Raw genomic sequence first — 15,193 nt, forward strand, 5'->3', positions numbered from 1 at the left:
CACAAATGCAGGTAATTCCAAAGGGTTCACATATTTTTTCTCACCACTGTATATAGAACCTCTGACCCTCCCTGACACAAGCGGGTTAATGTTCCTATGGCTTATTTACCACTATGAGCATATTAAACTGAGTGAGGAGAAAGTATTTTAGCTGATAATTGTGCATGCATCACCTTTCAAGGCATTTTATGTGTGTGTGCACAGCCTGCATGTGTCGGCTCTGTTTCTTACCTTGGGCTCATACTCCTCCACCTTGGGCTCCAGCGTGTCACTTTGCAAGTCTTGCTTCATGTCCATGTCGTCTTTGAAAGGCTGGGTGGAGGGAGAGAGGGAGACAGAGGGAAGAAACTAAACCATCAAACAACAAAACACACACACAGAGAGAGGGAGGAAGAGAAGGAGGGAGGGGGAGGGAGGAAAACAGGATATCAGGTTTATCAGAATTGAACAATAGATGTTCTTTAGTTTGTGGTGGAACAGGCAAGAAAGTGTCTTTTTTTTTTTTTTTTTTTTTTTATACCTGTAAAAGAGCACCCTTTAGAAAATAACCCAAGAAATTTGTAAATTCCAAAAGTAAAATGCTTGCTGTTCATTAACCTTATGAACCTCAGGCATAGTACAGAAATAGTAAGAAAAGCTGCTGACCACAAAATAGTAAGTCTGACCTTAAAGGATTAGTTCACCCAAAAATGAAAATTCAGTCATTGTTTACTCACCCATGTGTTGTTATAATCCTATATGATTTTCTTTCGTTTTCTTAACACAAAAGGAGAAATTGTGAAAAAAAATTAGTGCTCAGTGATGCCGTAAAATGGCAGTTTATGGTTTCTACCTCTTCAAGCTTCAAAAGAAGGCAAAAGAATAATTCAGAAGTCTAATAAATTATTCCATGTGACTCATGATTGTTATGAAAGCATACGATAAGGTTTGGTGAGAAACAAACCAAAATCAAATGTATTATTTAGTGAAACTGCTGACCGACCTTTGATCTCCTGTGCACGTTCATGATAGGGCATGAGAGCAACAGTTCACGCAGCCCCCCGTGATATGGAGCGTTCAAGTGAAAACCCGTTTTGTTTATCTAAAAACAGGTCAGCCTCAGTGATAGTGACAAAAGAACACAACACAGCTGCACAAAAACCAGAGAACAAAACTTACTAAACATTAGGGATGGGCGATACCACTTATTTTCTTTTCGATCCGATACCAAGTACTTTTAGGCCAATATCGCCGATATCGCTACCAATACCAATACCTCTATTAAATTGAATTTTTACAAATTCTTTGGATAAAATGAGTAACTGTATTATTACTTACATTTTTTTATATATTTATGGGCCTAAACAGAAAATAGGCTTTGTTTACCCTTTAAAAATTAGTTAGTATAAGCCACATATAAAACCTCAAAATGAACCATAGATATTAACTCTGAATTTAAATAAACCTGTAAAAATTGTCAAACAAGCCGATTATAATAAATGTCACATCTAGGTCTGTCATTACTTAGTCTGAATAACTCCAGATGCTTTTTTTCTGTCATTACCTCAGGAAAGCACTGCTCCCTCTTTGAACAAGCGCTATGACTGAAAGGGTGTGCGCTGTCTGATTGCTAGTGTATTTTAGCATTTCTGCACGTCAAGATGAGCGGAAGTAAAAATAGTTCTGGTGCTATGCAACAATTTGCTCATATAATTATTTTTTTCCCACTTCGAAGCTTATGAGATGCATTCATTTTCATGTAAACTAAATAATCAGATCACTTGTTAAAAAACGTAAGAATCGATATTTTTATGTGAGGATCGACATTCTTGATACCGCATCAGTATCGGAAGTATCGATACTTTAGTATCGATCCGCCCATCCCTACTAAACATGTCTGAAGAGTTTGTATTTGAAGAATAGATACATTTCTATTCCCAGCCATATTTGTTTGAACCAGAGTCCTCAGTCAAAGAGAGAGATGTCTGTCACCTCTTCTCCATTATGAACCAGTGAGTATTTGTGACAGACCTGAGGAGAGTGAGACCTCTGCAAAAACATTCGGTAACTGTAAATTCTCAGCCAATATCAAGTAGTTTTTAACCGGCTTATGATATGCTGGCTTTATATACTGTTATGAGAATGTTTGTGGACCAGTGCCAGTTCACAGAGGACAGGGTTACAGTCGTGATGCCGAAAATAGAAAACGAGTGATCTAAAGAATGTACCATCGCTCGTCACGGCTGGTTAGGACAAAAACTCTGATTAACATAGAAAAAATACCTTTTATCGTGTGTCGTTTGCCGTCAGGTTAGGACATGGTGTGACTGTGGCTGCCTGTAGCCTCTGTAGACTCAAAAATTAAGGCTGGGCATAGAAATGTATCAATTCTTCGACTACAAACTCTTTAGACATGTTTAGTCATTTCTGTTCTCTGGTTTTTGTGCAACTGTGCTGTGTTCTTTTGTCACTATTGCTGTGGCGGACCTGTTTTTAGAGAAAATAAATGAGTTTTCGCTTCAGCGCCCCATGTCACGAACTGTGTGAACTGTTGCTCTTATGCCCTATCATGAATGTGCACAGGAGATCAACAGCCGGTCAGCAGTTTCACTAAATACATTAGATTTCGGTTTGTTTCTCATCAAACCTTATCGTATGCTTTCATAACAATCATGAGTCTCATGGAATAATTTATTAGACTTCTGAATTACACTTTTGCATTCTTCTTTGCATTACATTTTTCACAATTTCTCCCTTTGGGTTAAGAAAAAGAAAGAAATTCATATAGGTTTATAACAACACAGGGGTGAGTAAACAATTACTGAATTTTTTTATTTTTGGGTGAACTATCCCTTTAAATCAGACAACCTGGAAGTTCAGCTTTTGCTAATGATACTCACGGAATATAAAGCCTTTACCATTCGTGTTGCCGTGGAGGCGCTGGCGGTCTCCTCCTCAAGACTGTGTGTCTCCTTGTTAACCGTTTCCACCTTAATGTCTGGCTTCAACGTGACTCCACGACGACCTGTAAATGCAACAGTCAAGTTATTTGTATTTTCATAGCAGATCACTGACATAATGACATCATTAATGAAATAATTTAATACTTCCATTAAATAACAACATTTCATAGGAATGACCTGTAGACTAGAGCAATATGTATGGTTTATTTAGTTGTATCAGTACAGTTTTGTCCTGGAGTATCAGTACTTTATATTAAGTGTCATACTCCATTGCACGTCAGCCTGGAAGCATGATTGTGATCTCATTCATATTACTGTTACCTTGGATTGAACTTGCAACCTTTGTGTTAGCAAGCTAGTTCCATAACTGTAAGTATTCTAATAATTATTATTCCCTGTTTTACCTAGGTAAAACTGATATTTTGTATTTGATATTAGTTGATCCTAAAGTTGCAATAAAAGAAGAAAATTATTTTACCAAGAATGATTTACTATAATTTACCAAGGATTTTTTTCTTGCTGTCTCCTAGCCACAAGATGGCATCAAACTACATAATGTCCAATCGAGTAGTATCCACTTAATTATTTATTGTTTTATTTTTTTATCCAATTTTTAGAGTATTGCCTTTTAATGCACTTGTATTTTCATTTTTATAATCTTTTCTGAATCGCAATGATAATCTGGATAGATTTAACACAAACAAATTCACATGGAGCACAAGCCACACACACAGACTGTGTACTCACTGCCTTTGCGTTGTCGATAAAGATAGAATATCAGAGCAAACAGGAGGAGAAGCAGCAGAATGGAAGATCCAACAGATCCACCTGCTATTACACCTACAGGCACTATATCTATGTGAGAGAGAGACAGGTATAAAACCTACAGACACTATTGATAAAAGAGAGAAAGAGATGGGTATATAGCCTACAGATACTAAATCTTAGAGAGAGACCGGTAGTAGGTCTATAGACATTATATTTGCCATATAGAGTTTTTGTATCTGCTTTTGTATCCACTGTGTACGTGTGTCCTGACCTGTTTCCTCTAGGGTGATGATCATGGTTCCTGGTCCAAACGCATTCCATGCAGTGCAGTTATAAGTGGACTGGAAGTCAGATTCCATGACGTTATTGATGGTGAGAGTCGAGAGAACAGCGCCCCCCTGTGACGTAGGTCTGCTCTGTTCCACTGTGTATCTCTCTAACAGTGTCCCTCTCTCTTTTTCCCACACATTCTCCTTCCAGGCCCAAACCTGTAGAAAAAAACATGCATGCATTCAAAAACACACATTAGTAAACAGTGACATGTGAAAGTAATATTTTAATTAAAATCAGAGACTATTTAGCAGAGACGGGCCACTTCTCTTAAAATTAATGGGAGAAATTGGAACACCCAACGGTCAGCAGATGTAGAAAGGAAGTCCAGCCTTACAGGTAAAAGAGCCAATCAACTTTTAAATCAGTGGTTCTCAAAGTGTAGGGCGCGCCCCGTAGGGGGGGCGCAGAGGTATTGCAAGGGGGGCGTGGAAGACTGACCCATCCTCAAATCTTGTTCACTTTCACACATTCAACAAAAATAGTGAAAATACACATTAGAACCGATGTGCGCAAGTTCTTTTCCTCTGCTTTTTCTCCTGCCTTGTTTAAACTTTAGCCTGGCACCGCAGCACATCCTGCTTGCGCAGATACTTGACAGCCCAAGGCACTTATGTCAGGTGCTCTCATGTAAACAAGGACATTCTTGTGTGCGCACCATTTTCAAATGAGTGACAAGGTGAATTGACACTTAAAATTCGGTCTGTTTCTCATATGGCTTCAGAAGAATTGAAATCTAAGGCACAAGTGTTATGGACGACTTTAATGGCGCTTTTATGTGTGTTTTCTGAGCTTGGACAGCCACAAACACGATCTTCTTGTCCCTCAATTTTGTGTTTCACGGTTGAAAAAAGTCATACTGATTTTGAACGTTGAGGGTGAGTAAATGATGGCAGAAAGGTCTGTTTTTATTCAAATTTATCAGTAGCATTAATCAGGTGCAAATTATTGTCCAGAGGTCCTGACCACTAACGAAACAGCGCGTAGACAGCACTGTCACGTGATACTTGTTACTTTTTCAGCTCTGGCTAGGATGTGACAATCACAGTCAATTATTATTACTGGATGAGGATTTAAAAAAAAAAAAAAAACTTTTATAGAGACTGCTGAAGCTTACTTCCATTCATAGGTATGATTCATTGCAGATAGGAGCTGCACTTTCATGACTGGAAATAGCTTCCCGAGAGCGTTCCAAAGATGGCTGCAAGTGAACTAACTTGCTAGAAAGACTTTGATTGAAATACAATGGGGCATACACACACACACACACACACACACACACACATACAAGGTTATTTAGCTAAATGAGGGCACACTAATATATAAAGATAATTACAAATTGCTACAGACTAAACATGTGGTGGCTGGTGCTTTTCGAAAGCAGACAGTTTTTGGTATTTGCACTGTTGCTTCCGAAGCTTCTCAAACTATTACTCAAACAGTGAAATTACTTAACGGAAATAATTACATAAGCTCAAAACTGTTTGTTTTTTTCCCCTCTCTCTCAACAAAATAGGCAAAAAATCTAATTATGAAAGTTGAAATAGATTTGTCACGCCAGATTGAATATAACTGCGCCTGTATCTGCAAGCTGCTTCACACACTGTCATTCATGTACAGCATCATTTCAGTTATTGTTTTTTGTGAAGTCCCTCCCATTTGAGAGCCCAAACAATCATCATATAGAGAAGCCAGGCTTCCAGGCAGGACAAAAATACATTGAAAGCCCAATTTCTAATAGACAATCAGATTCTCATGAAGCTACCACAGACTCCCAGAAAAGAACAGTGTCCGGACGGGAAACAAAATGACGTGTTTAGAGCCTTTCGTCCAATCAACATCGACCTTTTGCGCCATTGATTTGAATGTTACAGGTATCTGCCTTAGACTTCCATTGACAAATGGCTTCAATAGCGCACTATGTGTCGTGCGTCCACTGGCTTCTATGGACATATTCATATAGAAAAAAAGTTGATTACATTACTTGAACAAGCAGAGTCATAGTGATGTGTGATATTTAACACTTTTATTCGCTAAAATATTGAAATGCACATAGAGTAATAGGTAATTTATTATGATTATTTATTTATTTATAGATGATTAATTTTAGGGGAAGTCGTGCTTCCCGTGTAGTCTGAAAATGATCACCACAAAGCCTAACCCTACCCCTAAAAGTAAACGTTTTGCATTTTTAGAATTTAGAAATCAGTTTTTGCTTTATTTACAGTATAACTCTTTCCAATCAAGGACACCCCCAAACTGAGCTTTTGTCAGATTAAGCTCACTTTTGTGGACAATTTTGTCCTCAAACTATAGCTCAGTACGTACACACAGACATGCACACATTAGTAAACAGTGAAATGTGGTCATACAAAGTTGTTACATTCACATTACTACACATTACTCTTTCTGTCTCTCTTTCTCTCTCTCTCTAACACACACACACACACACACACACACACACACATATGGACAAGGGTTCACAGGCACTAACACACTTTTAGGATTTTGCTCTGAACTGTGGAAGAGCAGATACTTCATACAAAATGAACAACACTCCATCAAATATTCACAGCGCTAATGTCCCTCTCAACCGAACAACAGAGTGAGCGAGAGAGGGGATGCGACAGAAAGGATGAGAGGATGAAGAACAAAAGCATACGACCCTTTCCTTTCCTCACCTTCCTCATTAATTACATTATTTATTATTTCATAAGTACTGTCTTCACATTAAGGCCAGTCATGTTGTGCCATGTCTCATTATCCAGAGAGCAGTCAGAGAGAGACAGAGAGATAACTTATATGTGCATTTATAACTAAACTTCTACTCATTTTGACAAGTATTGCACTCTATAATTTTGACTACTATTATTGTAGTCTTATTTTTCATCTTGTTTTGTTATTAACTTTTTTAAATTTATGTTACCTTTGTGTAATATATTTGGGACATTTTCCCTAGTGGCCACTAGAGGTCGCTAGGAGGTTTAAGACTTTTAGTTTGAAGTTTGGATTTTGGTTTTTGGTGTGTCTCTGTTCTCTGTGCTCCCCTTTGTTGCTCCCAGGTGTGTCTTGTTAATTAATCTTGTTAACTTTGTTAAGTCTTGTATATATAATGCCTTCATGTTTACTTTGTAGGCCGTAGTGTTTTCTGTGTCCCAGTTTCTTGTATTTATTGTCATTTTAGATTTGTTTAAAGTTTTATTAAATGCTGCGATTAGATCCACCTTTCTTACATTGGCATTCATTATGCTTTGTAAATTACTACTTTTATTCCTTTAACAAATTCACGCAAAAATAAAAATTCTGTCATTTACTCTCCCCATGCCATTCCACACCTGTATGGCTTTCTCTCTTCCGTTGAACACAAAGGGCAGAATTATAGCCTCATTCACTTTCATTGCATCTTTTGTCCATATGATGAAAGTGAATAGTGACTGATGCTCTCAGTCCCTTGAATGTATCATTTTAAAGTTTTATAGAAGTCATTTGCGTTTAGAACAACAAGAGGGTGAGTAAATGATGTCAAATTAAAATAAGATGATTGTGATTTTATTTGACTTTTTTTTTTATTGTTGATATTGTTGGCACTTAGAGTTATTCTGTTACTTATTCTGCACTACTTCTGCACTGCTTTGGCAACATGAATGTACTATTGTTGTGGATTAATGGTACAATACATGTACCATTTTGATGAAAAGGTGTTTGAAGCGATAAAGAGGAGGATGGATACAAGGATAGGTGGAGGGAAGGAAAGAGAGAGAGAGAGAGAAGTAAAAGAGGCAAAGCGTTGAGTAAAGTGCTGAGATTGTTAAAAGCTCACTCATTTGTCTGTCATGTTTTGTCATCTGCTGGTGATAATCGACACTGAAAGGTACAGGACTTCTTTTTCTCCCCCCTCCCGTCGGCTTACCTCATCTTTCATCTCTCATTTAATATCTACTTGACCTATTTATTTCATGCTTCCTTTGACATTGCAGTCTCTCACTCTTTCTATTACACACACAGTTTTCAATCAGGTCTAGTGTGAAGATTATGATAAAATAACATACAAATGTACAGTAGGAATCACCAAACTAGCACAGAAAAGTCATTTTGTATATTTCAGAGGCACCATGTCCTAAAAGGAATATTCTGGGTGAACAAGTTAAGCTCAATCAACAGCATTTGTGGCATAATGTTGATTACCACAAAATTATTTTGACTCCTACTTGCTTTAAAAAAGCAAAATCATGATTACAGAAAGGCACTTTCAATGGAAGTGAATGGGCCAGTCTATAAACACTCAAATATACAAGATATAGCCACATTATACATGATTTAAATCACTAACCTTATATGTGAAAAGTAATATCCAATGTTGCAACTTTGTTGTCATGACAACGAAACCCTGTAATCCTGGTATTGGATATAACTTTACACAGATAAGGTTAATATGCGATTTTATCACTAAACTAACTTTTGAAATGTGTATTTTAGCGTTTATAAACTGGCCCCATTCACTATTATTGTACGTTTCTTATGTAATCGCTTTTATTTTATAAACGAGGGGCGAGTCGAGATTAATTTTTGTGGTAATCAACATTATGCCATAAATGCTGTTTATTGAGTTTAACTTGTATTGAACCTGGAATATTCCTTTTAAGCTGCTGTGTGTAATTTCTTTGCCATTAGTGGCACCAAACAGAGATTAAATATTTATTATTGTTTCCATACAGGTTTCCCAACACTCCCATGCATTTGCCATTCTTCCACTGAACAAAGTAGTCCCTCCTCAAAAAGATGATTTAGACAAATGTACACTTTTAAAAAGTGTATTTCACTTTTGTTATGTACAGTAAGTGCTTTAACAAAAATTTGAACTGCACATTTCAACTTTTACACCCTCTAGGCTTCCATTGTAAGTGAGCACATCAAAATGATTGTCTCTGGTAATCCATAGCATGCTAAATTCTGTAGACTGTTCTTAGACATTAAGTTGTGAATATCCTTGAATTTTTTTTTAAGCTCCAGGGATGAAATGCTGTAAAGATATATGTATATGTATATGTTGAGTAGGATTTCAACTCACAATTTTGTCTGGTAGAGGGGTGCTGGCAATGTAGCACTTGATTTCTCCCTTCTCTCCTCTCACGGCATACTGGATTGACTCGCTTGAGATAATTGGAGGTCCTGGACAGCCAATCAGATCGTAAGAGATGCATATCATGCTGCCCGCTTTTTTTTTTAGCTGGCTTATCAAGGTGTTTAAAGTGACAATTCACTCAAAAATTAAAATGCTGTCATTATCTACTCACTACCCTTTTGAGTTTTTTTTTTTGTTTTTTTTTCATGGAAAACTAAAGTCAATAGCTCAAAGAATGTCCAGGGTGCTCTTTTCTATACAAAAACACAAAGTGGATGGTGACATTGGCTGTGAAGCTCCAGAAAGAACAAAAAAGTACAATAAACGTGGTCCATAAGAGTCATGTAAAATATTCTAGGTCTTCTGAAGACATTCAATATCTTTGTGTGAGGATCAGACTAAAATGTATGTTTTTATTTATTGAAAACTTTGCCTTGAATCCAAGCTCTAAAATTTGGGTAATTTCCAGATGTTCAAACCTGGGGCCTTCACATGAGGTGAGCAACATGAGGGTGAGTAGAATTTTAATTTTGTGGTGAACTATGCCTTTAAACACCACAGATCATTTCATTTACAGCTGTGTAAATATGTTTGAATTGCAGGTTCACTCATGTGTACAGTATATTTGCAAAAGAGTACTTTTGTGTAGCTTATATGTACATGTGTGTGTGTTACTGACCATTGACAGTGAGTGTGACCTCTGTCTCTCCGACGCCGATTCTGGGCACGATAGCTTTACACACATACTGCCCTGCATCTGCCTGACTTACGGACTTCAGGAATAACTGATTACTATTACTGAGGACCTGAAGAAGGAAGAAGAAAGAGAAAGAGTGGAAAACAGAAAGATAAGCAGCGTTAAAGAGTGGGCAGGATCGTAAAGAGGGAAAGAAAACAGTTAGCGTTTGCCATTTTTAAAATGTTTCTTGATGAATAGTAGGGTATGTCTTTTTGTGTGGGTTTAGCAGACCCCATAAAAACATCCTCTTGAACCTGCTAAGAATGATGAATAATGATTTTGTCGTGTGTGTGTTTATTTTCTTTTTGTATAGTCTAAGAGCATATAAAGGGTTTGGTGTGTGTTCTTCCTTGTTGAAAAGACCAGCACTGCTAGGCATCAGCATACTTTATGTTGTGTAATTTGGAAGCTGGTTCCCAGCTTGGAATGCTAGTGTCTCTGTAAGGCTTCTTAACTAGCTTAACCAGCAAGACTAACATGAACAACATGGCCACTAGGTAGACCAGCAACAAACCAGCAATAACCAGCTTGGATGAGCATGGAAATTCATGCTGATCTAAACTGGTCATTTTAGCAGGGTTGACACAGGCAATGGGTACAGCTAGTGTACATCTGCCATACTACATTATTTTTTGGTAGTGCATTCTGTAGGGTGTATGGTGTATATCTAGTGTACACTCTCACCATACTAGAGCCCTTCTTGGTCCATGTGAGGGTGAGTGGAGGATTTCCTGCCCACTTACAGTTGAGAGTGACATCAGAGTCAACATCAACTGTTACAGGCCTTGGCTCCACCACTAGAATTGGACCAACTATGAGAGAGAAAAAGACATGAACAGAGGAATCAATGGTAATGGATGAGTGAATGAAAATATTACATAACTAAGTATAAGTGGAAAAAAAAAACAGAGACACATGCATACACATAATTGCTCACACACATATCCAAAGACTAGTGCAAAATGGTTTTATGTGCAATGGATTGTGAAAATTGTTGCTGGAATTTTGCACACTAGCTGCAGAATATATTCAGTCTATAAATAAGCCATTAGTAGGGTGATTTCCCCCCAAAATGAAAACATAGCATAATGAACTCTCTGGTACTAGATGTGGATGGGTGGGTGGATGGATGGATGAATAAAGAAGAAAATGGATGGACAGATAAAGAGGAGGATGCACGGATGAAAGGAAAGGATGATAGATGGATGGCGGGATGGACGGAGAGGATGATATATGGATGGATGGAGGATGGTGATGATATATGGATGATGAAGAGGAGGATAGATGGATGGAGGATGGTAATGATGTATGGATGATGAAGAGGAGGATGGATGGATGGATGGAGGGGAGGATGGACGAATGAATGAATGAATGAAGAGGAGGATAGATAGATGGATGGATGGACGGAGAGGACAATATGTTGATGGATGAAGAGGTGAATAGATGGAGAGGATGATGGATGGATAGATGAATGAAGAGAGATGGATGGATGGATGGATGGATAGATGAAGAGGAGGATGGATGGATAGATGGATGGTTGGATTCAAGAGATACTCACAGTGAACGTCCACCAATATACTGACGTTAGTGCTGCCCACTGCATTAAAGACCAGGCAGGACACAGGCTCAGTGAAGAACGAGTGATCTGCTGTTGTCTCAAACACACTTTCTCTCGCTCCATCCAGAATCACACCTCCTTTAGCCCACCTACAACACACACAGGCATATTAAGCACAGCACACCACTGACAACAGCATTTACTCCCACACAACACACACTAACCTGTAGCCCATAATGGGAGGGTTGGCAGTGGCCTGGCAGGTGAAAGCAACTCTCTCTCCTTCTAAAACAGAGCGAGGCTCTATGGACAGAATGACAGTGGGAGGATCTGAAGAGATAGAGATCATCAGGTTTCTGTTTTTGCTTTGGATGTACAGTATGCTAGCACAGCAGAGTGAGTAGATGTACACACACAAACACTTACGGTGGACGTTGAGGGTAGCAGTGGCTCTTTTCCCTAGAGGGGCAGCCAGATTTGAGGCCATGCAGGTAACATTTCGTCCTGTGTCTGTGTCTGCTGGCAGTATCTCCAGAAAACTCCGCGTTGTCACTCTCTTTCTGTCTGCTAACAGCTCCTGAGGGGGTTGGGGGATTGAGAGATAGAGGCCATTAATAATGAAACTAACTGCATTTGTGTTAGGAATGCTGTACATTCATTCACTTTGAGTTTTCATTGTTGTTCTTACAAATGTATGTTTCTGCATGTTTTTCACTTGTATGTCTGTGATCTTAATGTTCACAAATGTCTGTTCATTGTTAATATGGCAATAGCTAGGGGACAAAATTGACTAAAACTGACACAACCTATTTTCGGGACACTTTGGAACATCCTCAACTGGAAATCTGATTCATAGAGTAAATACTGTATTTTTATTATTTCTTTTTTAATGCAGGACGTTTTCTTTAGAGGTAGGTTTAAGGTGTGGGTTAGGTTTAGTCTATAGTAAATTCAGTTAGCTTTCTATAAAAACAATAGAAGTCTATGACATGTCCTCTGCTAAGTAACTTATGTGTGTGTGTGTGTGTGTGTGTGTGTGTGTGTGAGAGAGAGAGAGTGAGTCTTCACTCACGGTGCTGGTATGAGCTCCCTCCACTATAATTCCATCTTTGTACCATTCTATGGTTGACATTGGCTTTGCTCCTCTAGACACACAGGTGAGGTTATATGAGGTTCCTGCAGTCAACAGGATCTCTGGAGAGCCTTCAATTACAGGACCTTCAGGGGGGACTACACAGAAAGAGAGACAACAAAGCTGAAGGTGACCTGCACACTGTGATAACATTTTTATATTTTAGATTAAATATTTATAAACACTTAGTATGTTCAGTACATGATATACAAAATACCATTGACACCACCAATATGAGAAAAAACATTTTGTGCTCTGTGTACATTGTGTTCTACATATTTAATGTGTGGAATTTGTGTTACAGCATTGTTGTGGTACAAACACTTCAAGATTTTTATAATTAAACCATTGTGCGTGGTAACGTGAGCATAAAGTGATTTGATTTCTCAATAGTGAATGTGTAATGGCAATGTACACCTTTGTACATCATGCCAGTAAAGCTTTACATATAAAAAGGAGACATAGAGAGAACAAAGGCAGCAGTGTGGCTCTTATTAGTGTCCCTACAGAACAGTTCATATAGAAATTAGAATGTACTGTGTATCAGTGGCTACGCTTGGAATGGAATACTAGCTGACTACATACTGTGCAGTATGTACTGTATACTGCATACTATTTGCAATTATGCATGTGTACATTTATTAAAAATCAAATTGCTGTTGACATTTAGGTCGGAAATACATTGTCACATGACTTCATAACGCTGCACATTTAATTCAGCGAGTGGTTTTCCACTATTGCAGACAAAAAAAAGTATGCTATTTTGCATTTTTGATCCAATTTAATGTAATAAAGTCAAGCAAGTGATGTTAAAGTTATGGCTGATATCCCTTTTGATTAATTAATCACACTGCAAATTGAAGATTAAATTGACAGCATTGTGGAATATTCTGCACATTGTGCTGTTGTATACAACATGCATACAGAACGTTTCCATACTGCGCATAGCATATTAGTACAAATAGTATAATAGTATGCTATTTTGAACATAGTCATGTGTACTCACTCAGAACAGACAATTTGGCTCTTCTAGACCTCAGAGCGGCTTCTGTGGCCTGACACTCGTACAGCGAGTCATCTGACAAGTCTGCTGACGTAATCTCTAGATTATACTGTCCAACATCCATTATACGCAATACACGATACCGCGGCCATGCTGAAAAACACACATGCATGTTGTTGTTATACACGCCATCAGGCACGTGCACACATAGACATCAAAGGGGGCTTGAGCACCTGCCCTTTTTCTTCCTCGAGAGAAAGAGCCCTTTTTTTCTGGGGTGCTTTTATTTATTTTATTTTTTATAAATGAATATATGTATATATATTCCTGTTTGCGCAGAGCTTCCCTGTCAAACAAATATATTTATTGAATAAAAAAATCAAAATCGTGTTCCGATGCCCTCTCTCTCTTCCTCCTCATCTCCGTGCAGCAGTGCAGCACACATCGGCACATCAGACACACAGACAGGCAGACAAGCAGCAGCCCCTCCCAGCTCCTATCCCAGTTGTGTTTTTCTTGGCTTGTGTGGAGGTGAGTGGTGATGAACAAAAGACTAAGCTACCAGTGCCTCGACTTAACAGCTAATTAGCCAAAAGACAGATATAGTTAACTTGTGTCTTGCTAACATGCATGGCTAATGTAATAAGTTAGCTGAAGTTTAGCTAAGGCAATATATCATGGCCATACAGGCTAATGTACTGTACTTAATGGAGACACTACAGGTGAATACAGTCAAATTTGTGTCTAATAACATCATCACAATCGCCACATTGATATGCAAATTAGGTGTTAACTAATTAAAATGTGCTAATTTGCATAAATTTGACAAGGCACTGCAGGTGAATAGGATAAACAAAATAACTAAAGCATATCACCACAGAACTTCCCCAGTTAATGACGTACATCAAGAGTCTTTTCCCCTGAAATGTTATGTTTAAATATGCAGATTAGCTTGTTTTGGTTAATTTAGAAGAAATCTACAGATGCAAACAGATGGAGGGTAGTAGGCTTAAAACAAACACCATCTAAATGTGTGTTTTGGAAGTTTTCTTTCCATTAGAGTAAAAGAAGACATGGAAGCAAAATAGACCAAAATCTCAAAATTGACCACTACATGAAAAAAGTGTCCTGCCTTAAACAGTAACTTCATAATTTTGATCGTAGGCTCCTCATCTAATAACTATCCATTCTATTAGTTTGTTGTATGCTGATAGATCTTTACATGATACAGAGAGCCCTCCCTCAAATGTGAAACTAAGTCCTTGTCACCATCAGTTATTGTGTGCGCGCGCGCATGTGGTAAGTGTAATTATAATAGCAATAATAATAATAATAATAATAATGTATTTGATCAATACATTAATGTATCCAGGCAATTCAGTATTATGTTGCTTGGCTGCACAATGCCAAAAAAAGAAAGGATACAGAAGAGGCCTATATTTAGGCCTATAAATATATTTAACATTTTGTTTAAAAAAATTATTTTTTTAAATAGATAATTATGAGAAGTGCCCTTTTTTTCCACTTGAGCCCCTGCCCCCCAAAATGTCTGTGCTCGTCCCTGCTCGCCATCACATTATAGACAATAAACTGCCATCT

General features: G+C 38.0%; 1 protein-coding gene across 5 annotated transcripts in view; it reads right to left on the bottom strand.

The window, feature by feature from the left end:
- LOC127442779 (kin of IRRE-like protein 1) overlaps positions 1 to 15,193 on the bottom strand; it is a 74,058-nt gene that overhangs the window by 11,742 nt on the left and 47,123 nt on the right. For 2 of the 5 annotated variants that reach the window (XM_051700960.1, XM_051700964.1), the window contains exons 3-14: positions 13,598 to 13,747; positions 12,532 to 12,689; positions 11,886 to 12,036; positions 11,684 to 11,789; positions 11,460 to 11,608; positions 10,586 to 10,713; positions 9,842 to 9,968; positions 9,109 to 9,209; positions 3,982 to 4,198; positions 3,690 to 3,797; positions 2,898 to 3,004; positions 232 to 348 (exon numbers count right to left, since the gene is read on the bottom strand). In XM_051700960.1, the coding sequence (XP_051556920.1) occupies positions 232 to 348; positions 2,898 to 3,004; positions 3,690 to 3,797; positions 3,982 to 4,198; positions 9,109 to 9,209; positions 9,842 to 9,968; positions 10,586 to 10,713; positions 11,460 to 11,608; positions 11,684 to 11,789; positions 11,886 to 12,036; positions 12,532 to 12,689; positions 13,598 to 13,747 (1,619 nt within the window). Of the gene's footprint in view, positions 1 to 231; positions 349 to 2,879; positions 3,005 to 3,689; positions 3,798 to 3,981; positions 4,199 to 9,108; positions 9,210 to 9,841; positions 9,969 to 10,585; positions 10,714 to 11,459; positions 11,609 to 11,683; positions 11,790 to 11,885; positions 12,037 to 12,531; positions 12,690 to 13,597; positions 13,748 to 15,193 lie in introns of all 5 variants that reach the window. The other 3 variants (XM_051700962.1, XM_051700961.1, XM_051700963.1) reach the window with 3 other exon arrangements.

This window comes from Myxocyprinus asiaticus, chromosome 6 (genome assembly GCF_019703515.2).
Source record: "Myxocyprinus asiaticus isolate MX2 ecotype Aquarium Trade chromosome 6, UBuf_Myxa_2, whole genome shotgun sequence".
NCBI classification, from domain to species: domain Eukaryota; kingdom Metazoa; phylum Chordata; class Actinopteri; order Cypriniformes; family Catostomidae; genus Myxocyprinus; species Myxocyprinus asiaticus.